This window comes from Eurosta solidaginis, chromosome 1 (genome assembly GCF_040869045.1).
Source record: "Eurosta solidaginis isolate ZX-2024a chromosome 1, ASM4086904v1, whole genome shotgun sequence".
Taxonomy (NCBI): Eukaryota; Metazoa; Arthropoda; class Insecta; order Diptera; family Tephritidae; genus Eurosta; species Eurosta solidaginis.
This window is the reverse complement of record NC_090319.1, coordinates 321,033,695-321,060,276: the sequence shown is the minus strand read 5'-3', so window position 1 is coordinate 321,060,276 and position 26,582 is coordinate 321,033,695. Positions and strand designations below refer to the sequence as shown.

Sequence of the window (26,582 nt, the reverse complement as noted above, 5' to 3'; positions counted from 1 at the left end):
TTATGTTTTTTCTTTGCTCCAGAATTTTTTAAAATCGTTGTGAATTTCCCAAAATGGCTATAAATTTTCTTTGTTCCTACTATATTATATACGATTATTTGAATTAAAAATAAAATAAATATTTGAATGAAAAAAATGATGGTCACATGTATTACTTGATCATACATTTTAGGGGAATAAATCTAGTTCAAGAACGACGCAACTGAAATGGGACTGCAAAAAAGGGTGTAACTTTCTAACTTTAAAACATAATGTGGCAGATTTATCGTAATCATATTTATTAAATCTATTCTTTACGGTATTTAATGTCAATTTAAAAAAACAAGCAATTTTACGGGACTATTTATTAAAATGAACGGATGCAAATATTGGAACTTGCTTCACCAAAACTTAATCAGACCAATTCTAAATATTCTCGCGGATTTTTTTATTACCGCGGAAAAATTCCTCCAATTCTTTTCTCCTAGGGAGAACAATAATTGGGGAATAGGAACTTCGAATTCTCGAAGTCAGCCGTTTCGTCAATTTCGTTGCGCATTTCTTATTTTGTTTAAAAAATTGAAAAGTTTAATTATTGTTGCGAATTTGTTTGAAATTAAGAAATAAGGTATAAACAATGCACATTATTGCTTTTCATGTGGTATTCACTGAAATGAGTAAGGAATTGGTACCACAGCAACATCAACAGAGGAGCATAAGAAGAAGACCGGCGGGATAACACAAATCCGCCGGAGTTGGCTGCATTCATTCTGCAAAGCAAATTCATACGCCAAAATCTATTTTAGCCTTCTTAAAAAATCCTTGCGCAATTTCTGGATGGCTGCATCAAATATGCGAAGAGCTCTTCCGTTGCTTATGATATATATTTTCGACTTAAAATAAAGAATATTGTGGTTTTTGTTGTTGTTGTCTTAACAGTGAGAATATTGTGGTAGAATGTAAATACATATTTTAGCACAAATTTGTACAAATAAGTGTTCTTTCTTAAAAGAACCAATTTCCTTTAACTATTTTGACGCATTCCCTTTAATTTAACAAGTGAAAAAACTCCTATTAAATGGCAGAGAAATCTCCCTCTCCCTCACATTCATAATACCTACTTTTCTACCATAACCGGTTTCTGATTTTTCGAACATTGTTCAGAATAGGAGGAAAGGGAAAAGTGAAAAACTCACAAGGAATTTTTATTTAGAATACGAGGAATGGGAGAAGGGAAACAACTCTCACGGAATTTTCGTTTAGAATTGGGCTGAATATTTTACAATTGCGTCATTATTGAACCGGGTAAGCGATATGTAGTAATAGCGTATGGTGAAGTAGCGGAGAAACAAACCTTTAAATACTTATTATATGCGCAACAGTATCATAAAGAGCCCATTACTGATACTTGGCATAGACTTGACTTGACTTGGCGTAAACTTGGCAACTTAGCCACGATTATGCTCCACTTAGCGCATACCAGGCATGCTTAACCAACGAACCGATATCATTTCGTTACGATAATTAAAGTTAATAAACGAAACAAAGTCATTTCGTTTCGTTTATTAACGTTAAGAACGTCAAATTAACGAAATGATTTTGTTTCGTTTTCTGCCATATCAAAACGAAATCAAATCGTTTATGTTGATTATTAATTTCAAACTATGCTGGCAAAGCTGATTGATGACGGAGTCTTTAAAGGTGAAAGCATTAGCCAAGCTGATTGCAACTTTTCTCATGAATTTTGACGGTACGAACATTTCTCAGAGTATTTTTTACACAAACAAATTGCATGGAGTTTGTGTGTATGTCCGCTTGCTGTTACCACATTACGGCTTCACCATGGCTATAGCATTGCCAGCACAATTAAAACATAAAGTATCACGTTTGTGGTAACGTTTTTAACGTTAACGAAAGCTTTTCGTTTCGGTTAAAAACGAGATACAATTCATCTTGATAATTTCTTCATCGATAATATTTCGAAGTGTTTCAGCGGAAACGGTGGAAATTTTTTGATAAACGATTAGCATAACGTTAAGGTGCATCCCTGGCGCATACAATCTGGCATCATAAACAATAAATGTCAATTTGTATGACAAAATGTCAGAATGAAATGGAAACAAACAAATGGCAACTCAAAATGTAAACGTCACTTAGAACTTACATACAAAATCAAAATTCAACAGACTTCTAAGTCAAGTTAAGTGTTGCTAAGTTTTGAGTAATCAGTAACATGCAATGTTCATTTAACATAACTGTAAATGACAGTTCTCAAGTCAAGTCAATCTATGCTAAGTATCAGTAAAGGGCCCTTAAGAGCAGATAAAGTTATGCACTTAGCAGTCCATACAAAGTTTAAGTGCACATGCATATGCGCGTAAAAAACACACAGCTATTAATAGAAGAAATATATTTAAATTATCATCTGCATTACGTTGATATATCTCACCGGATAAGCGTAAATTCCGAAATGTAAATTGTATGTTATATCTTTATTGAAGTTAATATTCAAAATATCAAGACATAGCCTAATGAAACTAAGCATGTTTTAAATTTCAGTAGTGATTGTCTTGCTGAATTTTGAAAAATATTTAAATTAATGATTTTTTTTGGTTAAGTTATCACGTTCTTATTAAGTTAGATTTATTTTTATTTCTTCATTTACTTAAGTAAGGTCCATTTCATGTTTGTACGCAAAGGTGGCTCAGAGCTCGTGATATTTGACAAATTCGTCCGAATTAAGAAAATTTCGCTTTCGAGTTTAAGTAATGTTCCAATAACCTAGATACCACAAGTATTGAAAATAGATTGAGTGACTATTAAGTTGTATTATTATTTGGGATACACCATTTTTTTTTTTAGATAGACCATGAATCAAGATATTTAGGGATACTTCCATATCAGATTTTCAGTCGATGTTGCAAATTTCGATGACATATATTTTTTTTTATGTTCCTTATCGAAAATTAATCGACATTTTTTATATCGCTCAATTTTTCTTAATTTTTATACACTGCCGTTTTTAATTTTTATTCAGACGCGTTTTACACATAAACAAATGAGCCAAGATCTACCAATGCGGAGTTGTTGTATTTGTTATCGAATTTGAAAAAAAAGTTTGATGACGTAGCGCTTTTGAAGTTTTTCGATTTATAATTTTTTTCCATATATGAAATACTTTTGTAGCAATATAGGAGTATTACATATATAATTTTTTCTCATATTTCGCTGCCAGTTTTCGGAGTATTTAAAACTATTACCTGAGTCTACGCCGGAGTAAAAATTAAATTTTCGGAGTATATTTTTTCTTCCTTTTTGAAAGCGGGCGAACAACTAACATCAAATTGATTTGATGGCTTAGCAATCCCATCGATTGTGTTTTTGCCATGAAATGTTTCTCAGCCTTATGCACGGCCTAAAACGTGTAGGATGACTAATTAATGCTCCCATAAGCACACCACATTCTGGAAGAAAAGTATCTCCCCGGATATTTATCTCGAAAAAATATTATTATTATTGTTTTCGGTTTACCATACATATTTCATGCCCTTTTAGTAACAGATGGTTTGCCAATGATGAAAAACACGCTCCGGCATCCAACTATGGCGAAGTGAGAATGGCAATATCATGGCTAAAAAATCACAAGGTGCCAAGTAATGACGGGGTACCCTCCGGGTTGTTCAAACATGGAGGCAAAACAGGGTTAGCTGACCTCACGGACTCAACGTATTTCATCTAATATATAAAATTCTTGTGTCACGGTGTTAGAGGCTTAACTCCTCCGAAATGGCTGAACCGATTCGCATGAAATTTTGTGAGCATATTGGGTAGATCTGAGAATCGGTCAACGTCTACCTTTTTTTCGCTACGTGCCTAGGGTCTTGAGATCAAAACGTGGACCCGGGTACCCCTAGAATGTGTTTATACAATATGGATATCATATGAAAGCTATTGATGAGTGCTATAGTACAGGATCATTTTTATACAACTGGGAGGCTAGGGTCTCGAAATATAGCCCAAAACGTGGACCCGGGTACCCCTAGAATGTGTTTATACAATATTGATATTAAATGAAAGCTATTGATGAGTGCTATAGTACAGGATAATTTTCATACAACTGGGAGGCTAGGGTCTCGAGATATAGCTCAAAACGTGGACCAGGGTACCCCTAGAATGTGTTTATACAATATGGATAACAAATGAAAACTGTTGATGAGTGATTTAGTAGAGGATAATTTTCATACTCCTGGGTGACTAGGGTCTGGATATATAGGCCAAACGTCGGCCCGTGAACGCCTAGACAATGTTTTTACATTGTGGGTATCAAATTGAAGCTGTTGATGAGTGCTTTAGTACAGGGTAGTTTTCATACCTATTGGTGACTAGGGTCTCGAGATATAGGCCAAAACGTGGATCAGGGTAACACTAGGATGTGTTTTTACATTATGGGTATCAAATTGAAGCTGTTGATGTGTGCTTTAGTACAGAGTAAGTTTTACACCGCTGGGTGACTACGGTCTCGAGATATAGGCCAAACATGGACCCGGATACATCTAGAATGTGTTTTTATATTATGGGTATCAAATTGAAGCTGTTCATGTGTGCTTTAGTACAGAGAAAGTTTTACACCGCTGGGTGACTACGGTCTCGAGATATAGGCCAAACATGGACCCGGATACATCTAGAATGTGTTTTTATATTATGGGTATCAAATTGAAGCTGTTCATGTGTGCTATAATACAGAGTAAGTTTTACACCGCTGAGTGACTAGGGTCTCGAGATATCGGCCAAAACATGGACCCGGATACCCCTAGAATGCGTGTGTATTATGGATGTCAAATGAAAGCTGTTGCTGAGAGCTCTAAAGTTCATTGTGATATTCGATTTAGTAGCATCAACCTGTCAAAACTGATAAATATGCATGCGAAGCCGAAATAAAGACAAGAATTAATAATACCCACATACATATTTACATACGTCCTATTCGATTTGCCTGAAATTTCGTATATAAATTTGCATATATTAGTATTTACGATGCTTTTTTCCGGGAAGTATACCAGAGACGGACAGGGACTGAGACTGAGACTCGGAATGGGACTGGAACAAAATACATACCACCCTCTGGGACTGGCAATAAGAGATGAAGAAGAATGAGAAAAATTGAGAGAAGAGAAAAGAGAGAAGGAGACTGAGAATGAGATAGAATAAGACGAAGATGGAGATAGATGATGCGAAAAAGAGGGAGGGAGGAATGAATTAAAAGATTAGGAAAAAGTGTAGAGGGGTAGGGCAGAGTTAGACGGAAAAAGCTTTTTAAAATGTATGCAGATATACCAAATTTAGGGCAGAACAACGTCTGCCGGTTCTGCTAGTTTTTATATAAAACTTCGAAAAGTGCTGTATGTTGAATTTTGGCGGGATTTACAGATCGCGTCTGGACACATTTTTTGCTTACATTTTACTCCTTCTATTCTCATTCCGTACGAAAATAGTACAAAAACTGTGAGTAAAATGTGAACAAACTTGTCTTAAGACACGAACAATGAATTCGCGTTATTTCATCTAATCGCCACTTGTCATACGTATGCAATGAAAACTCCAACCAAAAGATATTAGGTAGTAATACTATTTAGTTTTCAACTCGACCCACATAAACCTTTGAGATAAAAAATATAGTAGGAGGTAAGAGTGGAGCAAAATACACCGATTGGAATAAAGTCTGAACACTGCGTCAACAATGAAACATGTTGTCAAAAGCGTGACGTCACGCCGAGAAAATTTATTTCCCAGCCAACTATGATCTTTTGCTCTCTCATTTTTCAATGCGGGATCTCTTTATTGGTTCATGCGTTTTACAACTCCAATAACTTAAAAACCATACATCATATTAAAAAAGTCTTCTCGACGAAAAATGTAGATTTTCATAAATAGAAGTGAAACTGCTTATAAAAAATTTTTTTAAGCTTGCGGCCATTCCTTTTTGTATTTTTTCATCGCATTAAATTCTCTAAAGTCTTACCGGGACTGAGCGCGCGAACCGTTCATAATGTTCTTTAAAATTCTAACGACATTGCAGTATGTTTATCAGAAGATTTTATCAAATTAAATGTGATGAAAAAAGAGCCCACATTTTAAAAAATCAATGTGTTTTAAGGAGTTTCACTTCTAGTAGTAAAAAATTTAAAAAATTTTAAAGTAGCTTTTGATTGAGTTAGAAAATTGAAAGCTTACATTTCATTCAGGGCGTAAAAACACCGCAAAAGCAAAAAGCAGGGCACGGATCGAGATATTTGAAAAATGTATAGAAGAATTGTAGTCTTGAGATCGGTTGTAAGTGACTTCCTGATTACTTGGGGACCTTAAACCTAAAAAAAATGGGTGCGTGTACTTATGTACGCGTGCGAGAAGTTAAACTTCTTTGTCATCATTAAAAAAAGGTTTTTAATTGCATGCAATTAATTAATTAAATAAAATAATAAAAGGACTGAAAATAAGTAATCAACAAAGTCAGTTTAAATTTGAAAAATTAAACGAATAAATATTTATTTTCTTACACTCGGTTAGGTTGAACTGGCCGGTCAATAAAGACCTCACATAGACTAAATGTGTCCATGGTGTTACCAGAATTTGTTTGATGACCAAACGGAAGACCCCAATCAGGTACCAGCACATACATATGTTATAGGGTGCCCCCCATAAATTCAGAAAGCAAAAATTTAGAAACAGATTCTTTCAGAAAACATTAGTCGGAACCCTTTTTCCGAAAAGACAAAATTCAGAGGTCAAAACTCAGAAGTCAAATCTCAGAAGTCTAATTTCAGAAGTCAATTTTCAGAAGCCAATTTCAGAAGTCAAATTTTAGAAGTGAAAATTCAGAAGTCAAATTTCAGAAGACAAAATTTAGAAGTCAAAATTCAGAAAGTAATCAGACGACAGAAAAAACATAAAATTTTTCTCAAAATTCAAAAGTGTTTATTTATTTGGAAGGAATTATGTATAAAGAAAAAGAAGTACAATCTAAAATTTTGAATTGTGTGCAATAGCAAGCATGTAATTAATTAATTTTTTTTCGCGTTTTTTCTTTTCAAATGAATTTACAACTTTTGGTGTTATATCGGCCTACTGATTTGTAAGATCGCGGGTTCGAATCGAGCGATTCTTTTGAATTTACAGTATTAAAAAAATGAAAAAAAAAAAAATTTTATGTTTTTTTACTGTCTGATTACTTTCTGAATTTTGACTTCTGAAATTTGACTTCTGAATTTTGACTTCTGAAATTTGACTTTTGAAATTTGACTTCCGAATTTTGGCTTCTGAATTTTGGCTTTCTGAAAAAAGGGTTCTGACTAATGTTTTCTGAAAAAATGTGTTTCTGAATTTTTGTTTTCTGAATTTATGTGGGGGAACCATGTTATAGAATAACTCTGTGCTCTTGGCAAACACTAGCAGTTTTCTAGGACCCAGCTTCATTGCTGCCTTGAAATCTGGCAGCTCTTGACCTGGCGAACGCAGGACACGAACACAGAACGTGCTTAACGTAGCGCCTTATCTCTGCTATTTCTTATGTCTACCAGTAAACAGATTTTTCTATTTGGTAGCATTGACATAGATTTATGGTTCTTCAGCATTTGATGAGACGAGTTTGCTAAGCGGGTATGTGTCGATTTTAGCTTTTAGAGTTTTAATTGTGTCCGCTCTAGATGCGTCTTGTGGCACTACAATGAAAGAGATATATTAGTTATCTACACTCTTATATGGACCCAGAAATGTTCTCTGATGCCATATATGATATTGTTTCTGCGCAACCTGATCTCCTGAAGTTGATCCATGAGCCAGTATTTATGACTGTTTGTCGCAGCCTAGCCGCTATGTTCAGTACCTGTATTTATTTCCAGAGAGAAAGAGTCGTTGGCATTATCCAGTCATTGGCTCTTAAGTTAGTCACCTGTAATGATTACCGCACCGTCCGCAACAACTTTCCTAGTAACACCGCGGCTGTAATTGACTTACATCATTGCTTTGATCAGCCGACACGACCTAAATTTAATCATATTTTTATTATTTTTTATTATTACTTACTTTGAAAATACCCTTTTGCCTTGAGCCATTTTTTGATTTACATTTTTTTGTTTTTAATCAATTTGTTTATATTTATTTTTATGTTGAATCCATTTAAAGTGGTAATTTTCAATTGTCACCGGATTTCCGGCAACGCGCTTCATCGAATGCCAGTTCCTGTGGACGTCTTAGTCCGATACCAGCACTCATAGGACTTGAACCAGATTGGAGTTTGTGTGCTACTGATTATTCAAACACAACAATAACACCTGCACAATCAGAATCAATGGATGAATTAGCTGGTTCAATAGCTGAAGTCAAATTGCCAAAGGATATTTTGCAAGGGTCAGTGACTAAAATTTTTTATTTTTGTTATTGTTTATGTTGAATGTTTTCTCTTAAGTTTAGATTTTAAGTTTATTTAAAAAGTAATTGGTTTTTGAGTTTTTTTTTTAGAAATATATATGCATGTGTTTGTGTATGTATCTCTAGTATGCATGTTGCAAATATTTCTATTTATATGTAATGACTGCTTGAAAAATTTGTTTGTCGCAGATAAATAAATTCAATTTTTTTTTTGACTTTCCTTTTTTAACACCTAACGGTCATACGGTTGGAGTAGGTTTAGCGCTGCTTCGGGCATTCCCACCCAACCACCACCGCCCTACCAGGCACCACAACAGACATATACGCTTAATACAGCCGTCGTAACACAGGGTTACGGCTTGCAACAACAATGCCTATTGCATCGTTCGTTAAGTTGCAGTTGTTTGCAAAATTCACGTGACGTAAGTATTTTGTTGAATTTTTAGTTATTTTCTTTATAAACTTTCTTCCTAAAATATGTACTAATTTGTAATATTTTGTTTGTTATTTTTCATTTTCAGGGTTTGTCACCAAGTTCTGTTACAACAACAATGTCACCCGCCTATCAGAATAGTGAACCATCATCCGATTCATTGACTACATACAGTAATGTGATTTTAGATGCTGGAAATGCTGCGAATGATAGTGGTAATGGATTAATGGTGCAACAACAACAACAACAAGTACAACAGGTGCTGCTGCAACAGCGACGCCAGCAACAACAACAACAGTCACTTAGCACAAATATGGCTGGTAAGGTATTAATGGCACAAACCCAACTTTTTAGCGTCTAACGTAGAATTTGCGATCATTATTTTCCATAAATCAAGCAACATTTTACACAAAACTTGTCTCTAAATATCGATAACAATGCGAAAACTATAGGAAGCTTGTTGGCGGGTCTGTGTTAGAGAGAGGTGTTGGCCTAACGAGGTCGACGATTGGTAGTAATTTGGCAAGTCCTACGAGTTTATTTCTTTTATGAAAAACATCTCAAACAAAAAAATAAAATAAAAATTGTAATCTACATTAACATATAACCGAAAATTTGAAACTATTTTGTAGGAACCCGATTGTTTCATCGGTGCCACGCCCATTTTAAAATTTTTTTTCAAAATTTTTATCAAGAGTTCTAATATCAGTCCACACGTCTAATCTACGATGTACGATTATTCTATTTTAACTAACTGAATTCTGAAAATCGAGTATTAAAGTATTCCAATATCACGAGCTCTTACACACTACTTTACATATTTTTTAAATCATTAATAAAATATTTACACTTTGTTATTCAGTTATTTAGCAGATTTATTTACATAATAATATCCATTTCATATTTCTGTTTATTTTGTTTTTGTATACACAGGAAACTGTCCCTCAACGTTTATTGGGCAATGCATGGAAGCACTGAATAGTGGGGAACAAATTGACGAATTTACTTTAGACAACTTTCAACCTGGTCTTGAGTGCAATCTAGAAGAAGTGAGTATCAAATCATAAAACGGCTAATTAGATCATTAAGAATATTTTCTTACACGTGGCCAACAGCTAATCCGGCAGGAGATGAGCATTGATGGCACATTGGATATTAATATCCCATTAGCAACTGACCCCACAACTGTTACCAATGACAGTACAAATATTGTGAATAACGCTCTTGGCATGACGAATAGTGAACAACAACAAAAACAACAACAACAGCAGCAACAACAGCAACAGCAATTGAATCAATTACAAATACAGTTACCGCAACAACAACAACACCATCAACAACAACAACAGCCACAATTGATGCCATCACTGCTTAACAGTATCAACAGCAATAATAACAATAATAATATAAATAATAGTAGTAATGTTTTAGAGTTGCCATCTTCAGCACAAACACAAACAAATTTAAATGCGCGAGTACAATATTCACAAGCGAGCGTTGTAACGCCACCTTCGTGGGTGCATTAGAATCTAGAATAGAATACTAAGGAGTGTGAGTGGAGATGTAGGAATGGGGTCGTTATAAACACACACACAAACATACATACATGCATACATACAATGATAATAAACAGTAATAATATTATTAGCAAAAAAAGAAAAAATAAAGAAACAGAAAATAAATTGGTAACCAAGAAAATGGACTTGTATGCTAAGTATGCAACAAAAACAAATAAAATGAAATTATTTTAATATGAAATGGCTGCTAGTGTGATTGCGAATACCCCCACCCAACGACAGTGGTAATGGTGAACGACTGCCCAACGATGATACTCCTTCAGATGAGAATGCTGATGATAGCAAACATGTTGATGCTGTGATGATATGATGTTAAGATGAGATGTCACACGTGTGGAGAGCGAGCCAAGTCGTATCACATTAGCAACATTTTTGCATACACATACATACATACATAGAAAAATAGATGTTAATAGTTGACGATATGATTTAATCTATACATACATACGTGTATAAAAAATTAATTAAATAAATATAAATTTAAGAATAATGCCAACGAATTGCTTTCTACCTTCAACAAACAGACAAAGTCAAAAACAGAAAATTAAATCAATTAAAACTTTAATTTAATAAAAAAAAAAAACAATTGTCATATGGAATAAAATGAAAAATTTAATGGAATAATTAAAAATAGTAAATGAATGAAAAAGTAAAATTAAGCTAAGACAAACAAGAAAAAATACAAAAATCACAACTCTATGTCTAATAATCACAAAAGGACAATAGCCATAACGGATAACGGATTACTTAAATTAAACTGCAACAACAACTGTAAACAGCAGCGTACATTAAACTAAGTTTAGCTCGTAAGTACGTTATGATGTATGATAATACAAGTTTTTTTTTGTTCTTGGTAAAATTAAAATCATATTTTGGGTTTAATTTTTTCTCTATAAAGCTTGTTCATAGTTACTTTAAAAAAGGTGTATATTTATGTAAATGTATATTTTTCTTAAAAATTAAAAATAATTTCAATAAACCCTTAGACAATTTTTTTTATCAGAACAAAATTTGATTAATTTACTGGGTTTTGAAAAAATTATACTAGCTGCAGAACTTGCCGCTCTGGAACAATATTCGTTCTTTTTCTTTTTCTTTATCATTCATTGGCCTTAGCACTCGTGCCGTAAGTTTTGCTTACTCCAAACTTGAAAAAGAAGCGGAAAGTATGGGTTTGATGGTAAACGAAGCCAGAACGAAGTACCTGCTGTTATCGAGCAAAGAGTTAGCTAACTTGTGCCTTGGCAAACACGCCACTATTGGCAGCCATAATTTCGAAATAGTAAAAGACTTCATTTATTCGGGAACCACCATTAACACAAGCAACATCAGCTCTGAAATCCAGCGAAGAATGATTTTTGCCAACAAGGACTAGTTAGATGAAGTTAAGTGCTCTCGGCAAACGAAAATCGTGCTCTACATGTCACTTATCGTACCAATCCTGCTATATGGTGCTGAATCATGGACAATGACAACGTCAGATGAACCGGCTGTGGGAGTGTTCCAGAAAAAAGTTCTTCCTAAGATAAGATTCACGGTACTCCAAGCGTTACGAGTATTTACGCAGACATCACATTGTCCAGCGATGATGACCCTCCAGCTAAGGAAGTATTTTCTATTGGAGCCCGCCTACGGAAGCAGAGAAATAGGGCGACCGCCACTCCACTGGCAGGTCCAGGTGGAAAACGATTAGGATTCTCTTGGTTCCACCAATTATTAATTGGGCGGCTATAATCCTTTAAACGGTTAAGTGCTAATAAATTTAATAAGTTTTGTAGATTAATCCACAATTTGACATAAACTTCTATCATTAACCCATTAGGCCTAAACAGGAATTTATCGGTGCCCAAATAGCCCATCACTTTAACTGAGCTGCATTATATCTCTTAAACCAAGCTATATTTCAGAAACTTTTTTTACATTATATATATGAGGAACAATTTCATTCAAGGTTCAACCGTTAGCGGCTAAGGCTCTAAGTGGGTTAATCGGTTTATCGATAACTACTGTCTATTTGTGTATATCTCTTGAGTCAAGCCAAATGTGACTCTGAGTCAAATTGTGCCTTAATCGATAAATAGGTGACTATATAATGAAAAAAAAAAGTTAAGAAAACACTGCTTAGCTGAAGAAATATAGGACAATTTAGGTGCTGGGTAATTTGTGTTTCGATAAATTTCCATTTTGGCCTGAAAGGTTAATGATGGAAGTTTATGTTAAATTGTGGATCAATCTACAGTACCTTTATATTAGGAAAACAAAAACTTAGCCATTTGCTTTGGTTCATCAGATGTATACAAAGTGACAGTAGCTATCGAAAACCCGATTAGCACACTTAGCGCCTTTACCGTTAACGATAGAATATTGATTAAAATCATGCCTTAATCCACAAGCAGGTAGCTAAATAATGCGATGAAAAATAATTGAAATTTTGCTTGGTTTAAGAGATTTACACATTAATCGGTTTAGTCGTCAGTAGTTGTCGATAAACCGGATATCTCACGTAGCGCTTGAACCGTTAATGATAGGGCCTTGGATCAAACTGCGAGTTAATGTTCAAGTACGAGGCAATATAATGTAAAACAAGAGTTATAAAAATCTTGGTTGGGGCGAGAGATATTGGGCAATTTATGTGTTGGGTCATTTCTGTATCGATAAATCAGATTTTCGATAAATCCCATTTTCGACTTGAAGGGTTAATGATTTAACTTTATATCAAATAGCGGATTAAGAAAGTAGCTATATTTAAAAAGAAAATTTTTAATCTTGCTTGCTTCAAGAGTTATAGGGCAATTTAGGTGCTCGGTCACTTGTGTTCCAATAATTTCCCATTTTGCTCTGAACGGTTAATGATACAATTTTATGTCAAATTATGGGTTATTCAACCAGGTGAGTACCTATAGAGTACAAAAATAAAAACTTTGTGTTTGCTTTGGTTCAAGAGTTATACATAAATTACCAGTAGTTATCGATAAAACCTTAAGGCAGATTATGACTTAATCTATAAGTAGGAAGCTATATAAAGCAAAAAATAAAATAAAATTTGTAATATAGCTTAATTCACGAGATATACACATTAATCCGTTTATTCGTTAGAAGTTGTGGATAAACCGGATACCTCACGTAGTGCCTGAATCGTTGATGATAGAATCTTGAAAGAAATTGTGAATCAGTCTACAAGTAGGAAGCTGTATGAATACAAAACAAGAATTTAGAAAAATTTGCTTGGTTCAAGAGATATAGGGCGATTCGGGTGCTGGGCCATGTGTGTACCGATAAATTCCCATTTTAACTTGAAGTGTTAGTGTTGAAAATTTGTATAAAATTATGGATTACTCTACAGGTACGTACCTAGATATATACACAACATGACAGTAATTACTCAGTTTGACGGAAATAGCACGATTACGATTAACCTTGTTCTGCTTTCGAAATCAAAAAGTGAGAGCTTTAAACATTTTTTTAAGGGAGTTTTATTTATTCCGCAGTCTTCAAATAACAGCAAAGAGCAAAGGAGCATGCTATTTTAATGAAATGAAAGTCGAAACGTACGTAGCTGAACCGAAGCTGGCAGGTGTTTGGCTAGAAGACTAGAAGAACAAATACCTTTGTCGAACATCACAACAGAAAAGATCATCTGCGAATACCGCAGCAGAAGAAAAGTGGTTTTGCTGCATTTTCTGCAAAATAATACATTTATAACGGTCCCACTCATGTCAGTGTATCACGTATAAAGGATGATTGCATCAAACGGGGAGTTGTGGGCTATGCTCCATCATCCCTACAATCTACGAAGCTTATGTCGCGCACCAGCCCCTTCTTCTCTTTCCGGAGCCAGTACACGAGGACAGGAAAAGGGACGCCTCGTTCCTGTTGTTGTTATTGTTGTAGCAGTGCTTCGCCCCACCTAACAGCTGCGACCGATCACAAATTGTCCTCAATATCCTCTAACGGGAGTCCAAGGAAACTTGCTGTTTTAACAGGGGGGACCATAATGAAAGGGGTGTTAGAGGCGTTGGTTTTGCTTCATACGGCTGAGTTCTCAGGTGCCGTATTTCTTCAAAATGCTTACGGAGATGAATCCTTAAGCCCCTAGGCGGTGTTGGCTCATCAATCAGATGTCTGTTGGGATGGCCAGGTTTCTGGGTATTCAACAGGAATTGTTTGGTTAGCATCTATTTCTCTCCCTGATGGGGAGTATTCTCGCCTCATTATGTAGATGGTGTTCTGGGGACATAAGAAGACAGCCTGTGGTGATTCTGAGAGCAGTATTTTGGCAGGCCTGTAGCTTCTTCCAGTGGGTAATTTTTAGGCTTGGCGACCATATAGGGTACGCGTAGCACGCAATCGGCTGGCCAATTGCTTTGTATGTGGTAATGAGCGTTTCTTTGTCTTTTCCCCAGGTACTGCCAGCAAGGGATTTGAGGATTTTATTACGGCTCTGGATTTTCGGAACAATTGCGGCTGCGTGCTCACCAAAATGTAGATCCTGATCAAACGTCACACCCAAGATTTTGGGATGTAGAACAGTCGGTAGCGTAGTGCCATCGACGTGAATGTTCAAAATGGTAGACATTTGGGACGTCCACGTTGTAAATAAGGTCGCGGAAGATTTAGTCGGCGATAATGCCAGGTTTCGCGTGGCGAAAAAAGGAGGAGATCAGGGAGGTAGCCGTTTATTCTGTTGCAAAGTTCATCGATCTGTGGGCCTGGGTCTGTGGCCATTATTGTGCAGTCATTGGCGTTCTTGTCACCATGTGCAGTGTTTGCCAATACAGAATATATACGTTTGCACCATCTGCCCAGTGTAGTTCTTGTCATGGACAATGCCACTTGCCTAGATGTTTTGGACGATACTCCTCATACGGGTGCTTTTGCTGGCCCGTGCTGCACCGTTCTGGCGATGCAAATCTTGAAATCATAAACAGCTACATCCCCCATGTTGCCTGCTGCTCCAGTGGCTACCACCCTGACGTTAGTGCTCTACTCATTGTCGAAAATCGCATAATTTTAGGCGTTTCGAATTGTGGCAGGGTATAGATTTCGCCGGAACAAATAAACGGAACGACAGTCCGCACTGTGAAAGGTGACGACCCCACGCGAGTGGAATGAAATTGTTATAACTAGACATACACTATAAAAGTCAGCGAAGGACTGATCGACTGCACAAGTTGGCAGTCACCTTCCCATCCTCTCATTGGAACGATAAGCCAATTTCATCGCATCCGAATGCCGCAATCTTGGCGAGAGAATGTGACGTTGGCGACCTCAAAGCGAGGTATAAACTTGCGCACCGGACGTCCTCTGGATAAACGCAACCGGGCGAAATGGGGGAACATCTAAGGAACTGTAATCTCTCTACCGGTTTTGGTAAGCAAAGGTCAACCGTAAAGCCCCTTTCAAATCCGACAAAGTACGATGAGAAAATGTCCATCGTCTTTAGTTATAACGTGCTGTCGGATGGGAAGAGATGCGTGAGGACTTTCTGCCGTCAAAAAGAATAAGAAATATAGACGGAAGGCCAAAAGACGCGCACATAAGCATAAACAGGGCAATCACCGATAAAGATGATGTTGAAGAGGCCATTAACTACGATAAAACATTAAAACCAGTATGTCCGGACTGAATTGCCTTGCATATAACTACTCAGTTACCTGGCGTTTGTCGCCAACTTGTCTCCGTAAATTTTTAGCATCCCTGAAAAATGTATGTTGTTGTGTTAACAGTGCTTCACCCCATTCAATTGGTGCGACCACTCACAAATTGTCATCAAAGTCCTCTAACGGAAGTCCAAGGAAACTGGCAGTTTCAAAAGCGACGGACCATAAGGAAGTAGGTGTTAGAGGCGTAGGTTCCACATTACAATTGAAAAGATGGTTGGTGTCACGTGGGGCACACCGCATGCAATGCATACTAGAGCCTACGATTTCTCGAACATGTTCGAGAAGAGATTTTTCGCGAGTCTCGCCTTCTCGCGAGATTCTCGAATCTCGAATTACTCGAATCACTTCTTGGTCCACGGCTATTTAAACATAAAGTAAGCTGCTCCCAGAAGTCCGGCACTTTTTCCCGATCATCTTGTCAAGCAGAATTTCCGATTGTTCATTATTTATTGATTCATTTCTACATTTAACATTTTTTTTCTCGTTCGCCTGTAAGATATAAGTGAATAAATTTGGGTTTCCCCGGTATTCATTTCGCCCGAACAAAGAGTTGCCGATAAGCTGAAATCTTTTTCGAACACGAAAAATTGTTTCGCCACCCTCTGCAATAGGGTGAACAAAAACTGTCGCGATAAAGGTGATTATATCCCTGTGTATAGCTGACTTGATCGACGTGGCACCGCATACTTACTAAAAGAGATTTTGATCGGTTTACTGCATAAACAAATGAGCCAAGATCACACTTTCCGGAAATATTGTATTTGTAATCTAATTTGGGAAAAAATGTGATGACGTAGCGCTTTTGAAATTTTTCGATTTATTACATTTCTCTCATATTTCGCTACCAGTGTTCCGAGTATTTAAAAGTATTACCGGCGTAAGCGACTACGCCGGAGAAAAAATTAATGCCCCTATTACCGTTTACAACTCAACTCTGGTTGGGTTGAAATTTCGCAATTTGGTATTACAGATTACAACTCAACCTGTCAAAAAAAATTTCGGTTGAGTTGTCTAGCCTTACAACTTTTTGTGGCATTGCCGTTTACAACCTTGTGTTGGTGTAGTTGTCAAAGACGTCAAAATCTTACAACTGCTTACTAGCAGTTGTCTCATACAATTTTGCAGTTGTTTTGAAAAAAATGTTACGTTTTAGAAGACGGTTCACCACCTAATTTTTAACAAAAATTTTCAAGGTCAAAAGACACGTTTCGACCTCCGATTTAAGAATCCGAAAACAAAAATTGTAATTCTTTACGACAGCATGACACTGCTAATACGCGTCCAAAAATATCGAGAGAGGTGCCAAAAGACGCGTATTAATCTCGAGAACCGAAGGCGGAAAATAAACATTTTATCACTGTCCGGAGATATTTTCAGTTGAAGTTGGCGATTTTCATGTGGTTGTTGTAATGTTGTTGTCTTTTTTCGGTTTGTGTTTAATATCTTTTGAACGAGTTAAAATTTGTATTTTCCGCCTTCGGATTATTAATACTGATGTCAAGACGCGTATTTTAATACCTCTCTCGATATTTTTGGACACGTATTAGCAGTGTCATGCTGTCGTAAAGAATTACCACAAAAATTAATTCTAATAAAATCTAATTTCATGTGGTTGCTGTGTTTTGCCAGATTTTTCGTACACAGCAATGCAGAAAGCTGGTGGACCCAACCAGGATTATTTTTACGAATCGCGGCCAAAGGCCGCCAACGCAGAAAGATGTTCTGTGCAAAAAAACTGTGGACCGGGCCTCATATTTCGGACCCTCTCGGGCCATTTTGTGGGTCTTTGTAAATATCTTTCGAAAGAAATAAAATTTTCGCTTTCGAATCCTAAAAACGGAGATGGAAACCCGTCTTTTGATACCACCTTTGAAAAGAGTTAGATGGTGCACGGGCTTATAAAACGTTACCAAAAAAAACAAAAAATTTAAAGCCGGTAGTTAAACCTTTTTTAATCAAACAATAATCAACAATTTTGTACAAATTTCTAGAAAAACCAAAGTTTAAACGAATTACATTGAATAACTTTTTGACATTCCATAGTTGGACGAGGCTGGTCGCAGTTCAGATGCAGCCAAAATATGTGAAATTATGCGAGTACCATTGATACTAATCCCTACTCCTGGGAATCCTATTTGAGTAAAATACAGTTTTTTCTGTTAGGGTTTTAATCTACTTCGCACAAATACGCTCCTCAATTATATCTAAAACCAGTCCAACACCAAATCATTTCCACAGCATATTTGATAGCTGCCGTCAGCAAGGAATCGGAGTGTGGCGCATAATTTTAAAATACGAACGCGTATGCGGAAATGGTCCTTAATTTTGTTTAGCACTGAGTAAAATGCTTCCTTTCCAATCTGCAAAATAACTTCATATGAAGCTCATTATTTGTCACTTAAACATTTTCTTACTTGGTGCTTGGTAGTTCCAAGGGATTGGAATGATCACGCGAATGTTTTCCGTATTCGCAACATGTCAATCACCAACATTTTCGCCATTATAAAATAGATTTCATATAACATTAATAAAAAAATCACATTTGAAAATGCTTAAATTTCTGCCACAAATTGATCAGCTGTTCATTTATCTGTCAAATCATAACTTTCTTAGCTTGGCAGCACCAATTCAACTTCAACTGAAATAAGTTGTAATTCGTAATACCAAACAGGAGTTGAGTTGTCTGAAAGTTGAGTTGTTTTAATTACAACCCAACCAAGTTGAGTTGTGTACCGTAATAGGCCCTTAAATTTTAGGAGTCTATTTTTTCTTCTTGTTTGAAAGCGGGCGAACAACTAACATCACATTGATTTGGTAGCTTGCCATGAATTTGCCATGAAATGTTTCTCAGCAAAAAAGTTATCTACCTGATCTATCAGATGCACATGGAGTCGGCCTAAAACGTGTAGGATGACTAATTAATGCTCCCATAAGCACACCACATTCTGGAAGAAAGTGGGCTCTATCTCCTCGTATATTTATCGCGAAAAAATATTATTATTAGTTTCGCTCTACCATACATATTTCATGCTCTTTTAATAACAGAAGGTTTCAAGACCGGGGCAGATTCCTGTAGGAACGATAATGGCGACCTGGTAGCTGATGTACAGAGTGTGGGGGAAGACGAACCCGATACCCCGACTGCCGATGATGAGAAACACGCTCCGGCGCCCAACTATGGCGAAGGAGAATGGCAATATCACGGCCAAAAAATCACAAGGTGCTAAGTAATGACGAGGTAGCCGCCAGGGTCTTTCAGTAAATGTGGACAAGACAAAGTATTTGCTGCCATTGTGGCCTTTGTAGCCACGTCACTCTTGACGGATATAAATTCGAGACTGTGAAGGATTTCGTCTATTTGGGAAGAAGCGTTAAAAGCAAAAACAATGTCGGCCTAGAAATCAGACAGCGAATAACTCTTGCCAACAAATGCTTCTTTAGGCAATTGAAAATAAAGTCCTCTCTCGACGAACAAAAATCTCGCTCTACAAGTCATTCATCATACCTGTCCTGATATATGGCTCGGAATCATAAAAGGTGTCGAGAGCAAATGAGATGGATCTTGAAGTATTCGAGAGAAAATTTCTCCGGAAGGTTTATTGTCCTATCCGTGATGTCGACGGCGAGTATCGAAGGAGGTATAATGATTAGATATGTGAGCTTTTCGCAGATATGACGATAGTGCAGCGAATAAAAACAGAAAGCTGCGCTAGCTAGGCCAGGTTATGCGGATGAACGAATACGCTCCGGCAGTTTGTAAACAGAGGAAAGAGAAGACCTTAACTGAGTTGAGAGAGACATTTGGAGGAAACTTTGACCTCGTTTGGTGCTCCCAATTGGCGGCTGTTATCGCAAAACAGGGTTAGCTGACCTCACTGACTCAACGTACTTCATTTCTATATAAAATTTCAAGAAGTGCTGTATGTTGAATTTTGGCAGTATTTGCAGATCGCGTCCGGGTACATTTTTTTATTACATTTTACTCCTTCTGTTCTCATTCCATATGAAAAAAAGTACAAAAACTGTGATTAAAATGTGAACAAACATGTCTTAAGACACGAACAATGAATTCGCACCAGCTTTTTATACGTATGCAATGACAACCAAATATATTAGGTAGTAATACTATTTAATTTTCAACTCAACCCAAATAAACCTTTGAGATAAAAAATGTTGTAGGAGGTAAAAGCGGAGCAAAATACTTCGATTGAAATAAAGTCTGAACCCTGCGTCGCCAATGAAACATGCTGTCAAAAGCGTGACGTCACGCAGAGCAAATTTATTTCCCAGCCAACTAGGATTTCTTTGCTCTTTCATTTTTATACTCAGTTGAGCAGAGCTCACAGAGTATATTAAGTTTGATTGGATAACGGTTGGTTGTACAGGTATAAAGGAATCGAGATAGATATAGACTTCCATATATCAAAATAATCAGGATCGAAAAAAAATTTGATTGAGCCATGTCCGTCCGTCCGTCCGTTAACACGATAACTTGAGTAAATTTTGAGGTAAATTGATGACATTTGGTATGTAGGTTCCTGAGCACTCATCTCAGATAGCTATTTAAAATGAACGAAATCGGACCATAACCCCCACTTTTTCGATATCGAAAATTCCGAAAAACCGAAAAAGTGCGATAATTCATTACCAAAGAAAGCTAAAACGATGAAACTTGGTAGATGGGTTGACCTTATGGCACAGAATAGAAAACTAGTAAAATTTTGGACAATGGGCGTGGCACCGCCCACTTTTAAAAGAAGGTAATTTAAAATTTTTGCAAGCTGTAATTTGGCAGTCGTTGAAGATATCATGATGAAGTTCGGCAGGAACGTTACTCTTATTACTATATGTACGCTTAATAAAAATTAGCAAAATCGGAGAAGGACAAAGCCCACTTTTAAAAAAAATTTTTTTTTAAAGTAAAATTTTAATAAAAAATTTAATTCTTTACAGTATATAAGTAAATTATGTCAACATTCAACTCCAGTAATGATACGGTGCAACAAAATACAAAAATAAAAGAAAATTTCAAAATGGGCGTGGCTCCGCCCTTTTTCATTTAATTTGTCTAGGATACTTTTAATGCCATAAAATAAAAAAATAAATGTAAGGCGCGATAACCTCCGAAGAGATCTAAGGCCGAGCTTCTCTTCCAATTTGCGTCGTGCTCTTCTTCATTTTCCCTACAAATTCGCCGGACGGGACCTACATGTTTTATGCCGACTCCGAACGGCTTCCGCAAGGCAGATGAGTTTTCACTGAGAGCTTTTCATGGCAGAAATACACCCGGAGCGCTTGCCAAACACTGCCGAGGGGCGACCCCGCTTAGAAAAATTTTCTTATAATTGAAAAACCTTATTTCTAAAATTTTGATGTTGCTTTGCCCGGGAGTTTAATGCCATAAGTCGAACAAAAATTTACCAATCCTTTTGAAATTTGGTAGGGGCATAGATATTATGACGCTAACTGTTTTCTGTGAAAAAGGGCGAAATCGGTTGAAGCCACGCCCAGTTTTTATACACAGTCGTCCGTCTGTCCTTCCGCATGGCCAAATACGAAAAGAGGAATGAAACATGGTAATTGGATTGGTTTATTGACGCGAAATATAACTTTAGAAAAAACTTTGTAAAATGGTTGTGACATCTACCATATTAAGTAGAAGAAAATGAAAAAGTTCTGCAGGGCGAAATAAAGAACCCTTGAAACCTTGGCAGGTATTACATATATAAATAAATTAGCGGTATCCAACAGATGATATTCTGGGTCACCCTGCGCACATTTTCGTCGATATCTGGAAAACGCCTTCACATATACAACTACCACCACTCCCTTTTAAAGCTCTCGTTAATACCTTTAATTTGATACCAATATCGTACAAACAAAGTCTAGAGTCACCCCTGGCCACCTTTATTGCGATACCTCGAAAAGGCGTCCACCTATAGAACTAAGGCCCACTCCCTTTTAAAATACTCATTAACACCTTTCGTTTGATACCCATATTATACAATCGTATTCTAGAGTCACCCCTGGTCCACCTTAATGGCGATATCTCGAAAAGGCGACCACCTATACAACTACCACCATTCACTTTTAAACCCCTCATTAATACCTTAAATTTGATACCCATATCGTACAAACACATTCTAGAGTCACCCCTGGTCCACCTTTATGGCGATATTTCGAGATGACGTCCACCTATAGAACTAAGGCCCACTCCCTTTTAAAATACTCATTAATACCTTTCATTTGATACCCATATCGTACAAACAAATTCTAGAGTCAACCCTGATCCACCTTTATGGCGATATCCCTAAATGGCGTCCACCTATAGAAATATGGCCCACTCCCTCATAAAATACTCTTTAATGCCTTTCATTTGATACACATGTCATACAAACACATTCCAGGGTTTCCCTCGGTTCATTTTCCTACATGGTTATTTTCCCTTATGTTGTCACCATAGCTCTCAACTGAGTATGTAATGTTCGGGTATACCCGAACTTAACCTTCCTTACTTGTTTAATACCGGATCCGTTTATTGGTTCATGGGTTTACTGTAGCGATATCTTGAAAGCAGGGGGAAAAACTGTGGTAAAATTTTAGCATGCGCCTTCCTAATTAAAAGAAGATCTCCACTGAATAAAATTGCAAAAATAAAAAAAACTGGCGACTAAAACCTTTCTCTATAGAAATGTACAAAAGCATCTTTTATAGACTCACCTAACATATCACGTTAGAAATTCATATTATTTTCCTTGCCCGTTTTGTTGCTTGCATTTACTGGCGGAGAGCCGTACGCAAATCTTGGTCGCATTAATTTAGATAGATCCAAGTCAAAAGTAGCAATTACTTCTTATTTTTCTTTTCGTTGCGGTAAAGACACTCCCAACAAGTTTTGGTGAGTATTATTGATAATGATGGTCCTTTGCCGATACGCTCGGGAAATTAGCCTCAGAAACTAGCCAAACAATGCCGAGAGCGATTTGATGCAGCCATTCTGGGCCTGTGGATTTAATTTGCCTCTAGCGACGGGGTTGCTTTTTAGCAACCGATGCTCTAGAGTATTGGAGGGATGTCATTTAACTATCGCAATATACCCGGTCTTTTTGTATGTTTTTCGATCCGGGGATAGTCAAGTAACTTTGTGGATCTGTTTATGTTCTAGAAGGAACTTGTAGATGATTATCATTCCGACTATGGAGTTGAATGCACACAATGATTATATGTTTATATCGCAATAGCTCAAGTAGCTCCACACAGCTACTGTGTTCATCACTGTACTAAGCTAATATTTTATTCACCTAAAATCTGCTACATTTTAAAGTCAATGTCAGCTCTCAGATTTCCCCATCCAAAATATGTTAACATTAAAATTTTTTTCTTGCTGCTCATGAAATGGCTTCACAAATTTTAAATGACATTTATGCATAAATTATGTTAATAATGTAATTTTACAATGAAGTCTAGAAATCTATGAATATGAATGAATGTGCAAGCGACAAAAGACATTTACAAGCAAACTTAGCATTCCATAAGAATAAGTTAATAAATGAATGAAGTGTAAGAATTCCGCTAAGAAAGCGATGGTTGACCAAAATCGAAAGAGACTTGCCTACGTTGGCGTAAGAGTTTGAAAAGGAATGAGGAGCTTACATCTTTGGAAAGCCATCTTCAAAGACGACGCCATTTACATCATCACCTTAATTATATCATTCCCCATCACTTTCTACGTAATACTCTTTTTATTTTCTACGTAATACTCAGTTTGATTCATTGGAAATGCAAAAAGTCAGCTGCGTCGATATGAAATCACTGATATTTTGATTTTTTCGTAGCACAATGACCCTTTCCTGAATAAGGTTGAAGCAAGTCATCTAAAAGTTCGATCGTTGAACACAGTTTGCATCTGTCGGGGTATATTTTTCTCAAATCTTTCAAAGCCCATACTGTCTCCTTTCGACACCACCCATGATTGCATCCATCAGCTGTTTAGTGAATGCCAAGTCGCGAATATACCGATAATTTCTTTGACGACAACAAGAACTTTATCTTGCCTCGTTCATTCTAAGTCCCACTTTTTTCTTTTTTATCCAGACCATTCGCTAAGGCCCATGATATTCAAATCAAATATAGAACAATACAGTTAGGTCTATTTCATGCTGTCAGAAGCTGATTTTGAAATCAAACAAATCCTTTAAAGGAGTTGCCAGTGCAACTTATGGCTTCATCACTCCACTTGTTAACCTCACCTAACCATGGCGAGTCGTGCTTGTTTAGCAGGCGAGACTGTAGCGACTCCAGATTCCTCCCAGAAGGAGGGAATTGGATAGCCGAGAAGGCTCAAAGTCATATTAATTGTGCTGTTTACTGTTTCGAAGCTGCACTGATAATATCCAATCTGTTAATAAGCTTTGCGCTTCAGTTTTTTGCTACACACTCTTGTTAGATACTTATATGCGAGGGTAGGAGAGCACAGTCAAACTCCAATTTGGAGGCATGCACATGCCTTTATGTCTGCTCTTTACCAGTTCTTCTTTTCCGTATATGAATAGCTCGGTGGGCAGTCCTTCGTTAGCTGGCGCCTTATTATCCTTCTGGTGGATGGCGAAACGTTTCTTCCGTCGTCAGGGGCTCAGATGTGGATTTTGTTGTTCCAGTCGCTTTCTAGAAATAAGTGGAAGTATTGACTCCTCAACTTAAACTCAATCTGTGCGTCAGTTACAAGGCCGCTCCTCGCACGTACGCCGTCTAGTCTAACGTTGCTTACATCTAACAGGGTGACTCTCTTCTTTTTCGTGTCACGATAGCGTGTTATTGCGTCCATATGCAGCTTCGTACTCTAGCTTAGTTTTTCCCGATTCAGCTCGATATCCCTCGTCGAACCGCTTGTTTTTCCGGGCATGCTATATACCTATAGCACCGAACAACTGCCGGATATGGTGAGTCAGAAATGTGTTCACATACTGGGCTATGATATAGGTTGGAGATTGCTCCCCGTGAGTAGTTATGATATACAAGAGGAGAAATAAACAACTGCCCACTCCGACATCATTTTCTTGACGAGAACCTCCTCTTGCGACTCTGCGCGGATTTTTAACTTTTTTTAATACTTTCAGTCACAAGGTAATAGGGGGAGTACAAACGTTATGCTGAAGAACTTCGCTCACATGTGTCTCCCGGCGAGATAATCGATCAGAGGCGTGAACGACAGTACTTGACTCGAAATCTTTTTCCCACCTCCTAACTAAAATTACGACTTTGATTTATAATTTCACTTCACTGCCACTGCGGTAAATGTCGTTAATTCATTGTGTTTAAGCCGTGGCCAGCTCTACAACCTCACCCCAAAGTACTTTGAGGAATATATTCAGCGTAATCTTCAGCCAATCCAGTTGAATTAGCCATATTTTATTTGTAAATGACGTCAGATACACACACACAGACACACAGTGACGCAGGGTTCTAACAAGTCGAGGAGATGAGAAGATGAGCAATAGCTGACTAAGTCGACGAAACAGTCGGCTGGCAGTGTCGGAGAACGGTGAATCAAAAAAAGGAATGGCTCATAGCAATGAAGGTAGGTGAAATTCGTAAGCGGTTGTCAGATACCAAAGTTACCAGTGAAATCGGTAAAGTGGTGCCTGGATGAGGTGCCCATGCCAAACAGCAGAGGGACGGGTTGAAAGCCGATGTCAAACTACCAGTGAAATAGTGACCGATGAACTGGTGCGTCAATCGCTGGCCAAACAACCAGTGAATAGATGAATTTTGAGCCGATATCGTGCAAACGTTTGATCGGTGAATGGTGAGGTGGTGAAACCTCCGATTGGTGATCTGAAGGACTAACCAGTGTCTTTGAGACGCGAAGCTGGTAATCGAGTGGTGCAAAACGAAGTCGTGCTTTCGACCATTCAAATATTTGTAATACAAATACAAATAAGAATTGGCGTGAGTACCAAATACTCGTGAAGTTCGGTGTGAAAAATGTCTCGAAAGGAAATATTTTTGAATTAACCCCGGGGATTAAAATTAAATTACAATAGAGGATATTTGAATAGAAACAAAAAATGTCGAACGTTTTGAGAAGAGCTTTGCCGCCTTCATATCCGTAACCGACAAGTTATTGTTTTGTTATCGGCTTATTATCGGTAGCGAAATATTATGGTCGGTTTTTTTTATTGGTTTCTTATTTGCTTGTTAACAATGGATTATGGATGTGTAATATATGTGGGACGGGAACACCGCAGTGGACGAAAGACCTAAACTTACATACCTTAAAATACAACCTTAACATAGCAACTTAACAACACTGCTTAACGAAGCGTCTTTTCAACAGAACAGTTTTGCAAGTTCAATTTTAAACAGTTTCAGTTCTGTCCAGCTCGCGAATCATCACGCTTCAACACTCACATAAAATAGACATTAAAAATAGTCTTAAACCTAAATCTAAGTGCGTATTAAATACATTTAAATATAAAAATAAACATTTAAATATGAAATAAACAT

At 37.1% G+C, this 26,582-nt stretch overlaps 1 protein-coding gene across 11 annotated transcripts in view; it reads left to right on the top strand.

Moving 5' to 3' along the window:
• Positions 1–11,423, top strand: part of foxo (forkhead box, sub-group O) — a 173,824-nt gene extending 162,401 nt beyond the window's left edge. For all 11 annotated transcript variants that reach the window (XM_067761788.1, XM_067761791.1, XM_067761787.1 and 8 more), the window contains 5 exons: positions 8,158–8,382; positions 8,660–8,825; positions 8,925–9,156; positions 9,770–9,885; positions 9,952–11,423. In XM_067761788.1, coding sequence (XP_067617889.1) covers positions 8,158–8,382; positions 8,660–8,825; positions 8,925–9,156; positions 9,770–9,885; positions 9,952–10,362 — 1,150 coding nt within the window. In that variant the 3' untranslated portion in view covers positions 10,363–11,423. The remainder of the gene's footprint in view (positions 1–8,157; positions 8,383–8,659; positions 8,826–8,924; positions 9,157–9,769; positions 9,886–9,951) is intronic.
• Positions 11,424–26,582: the final 15,159 nt, after the last annotated feature.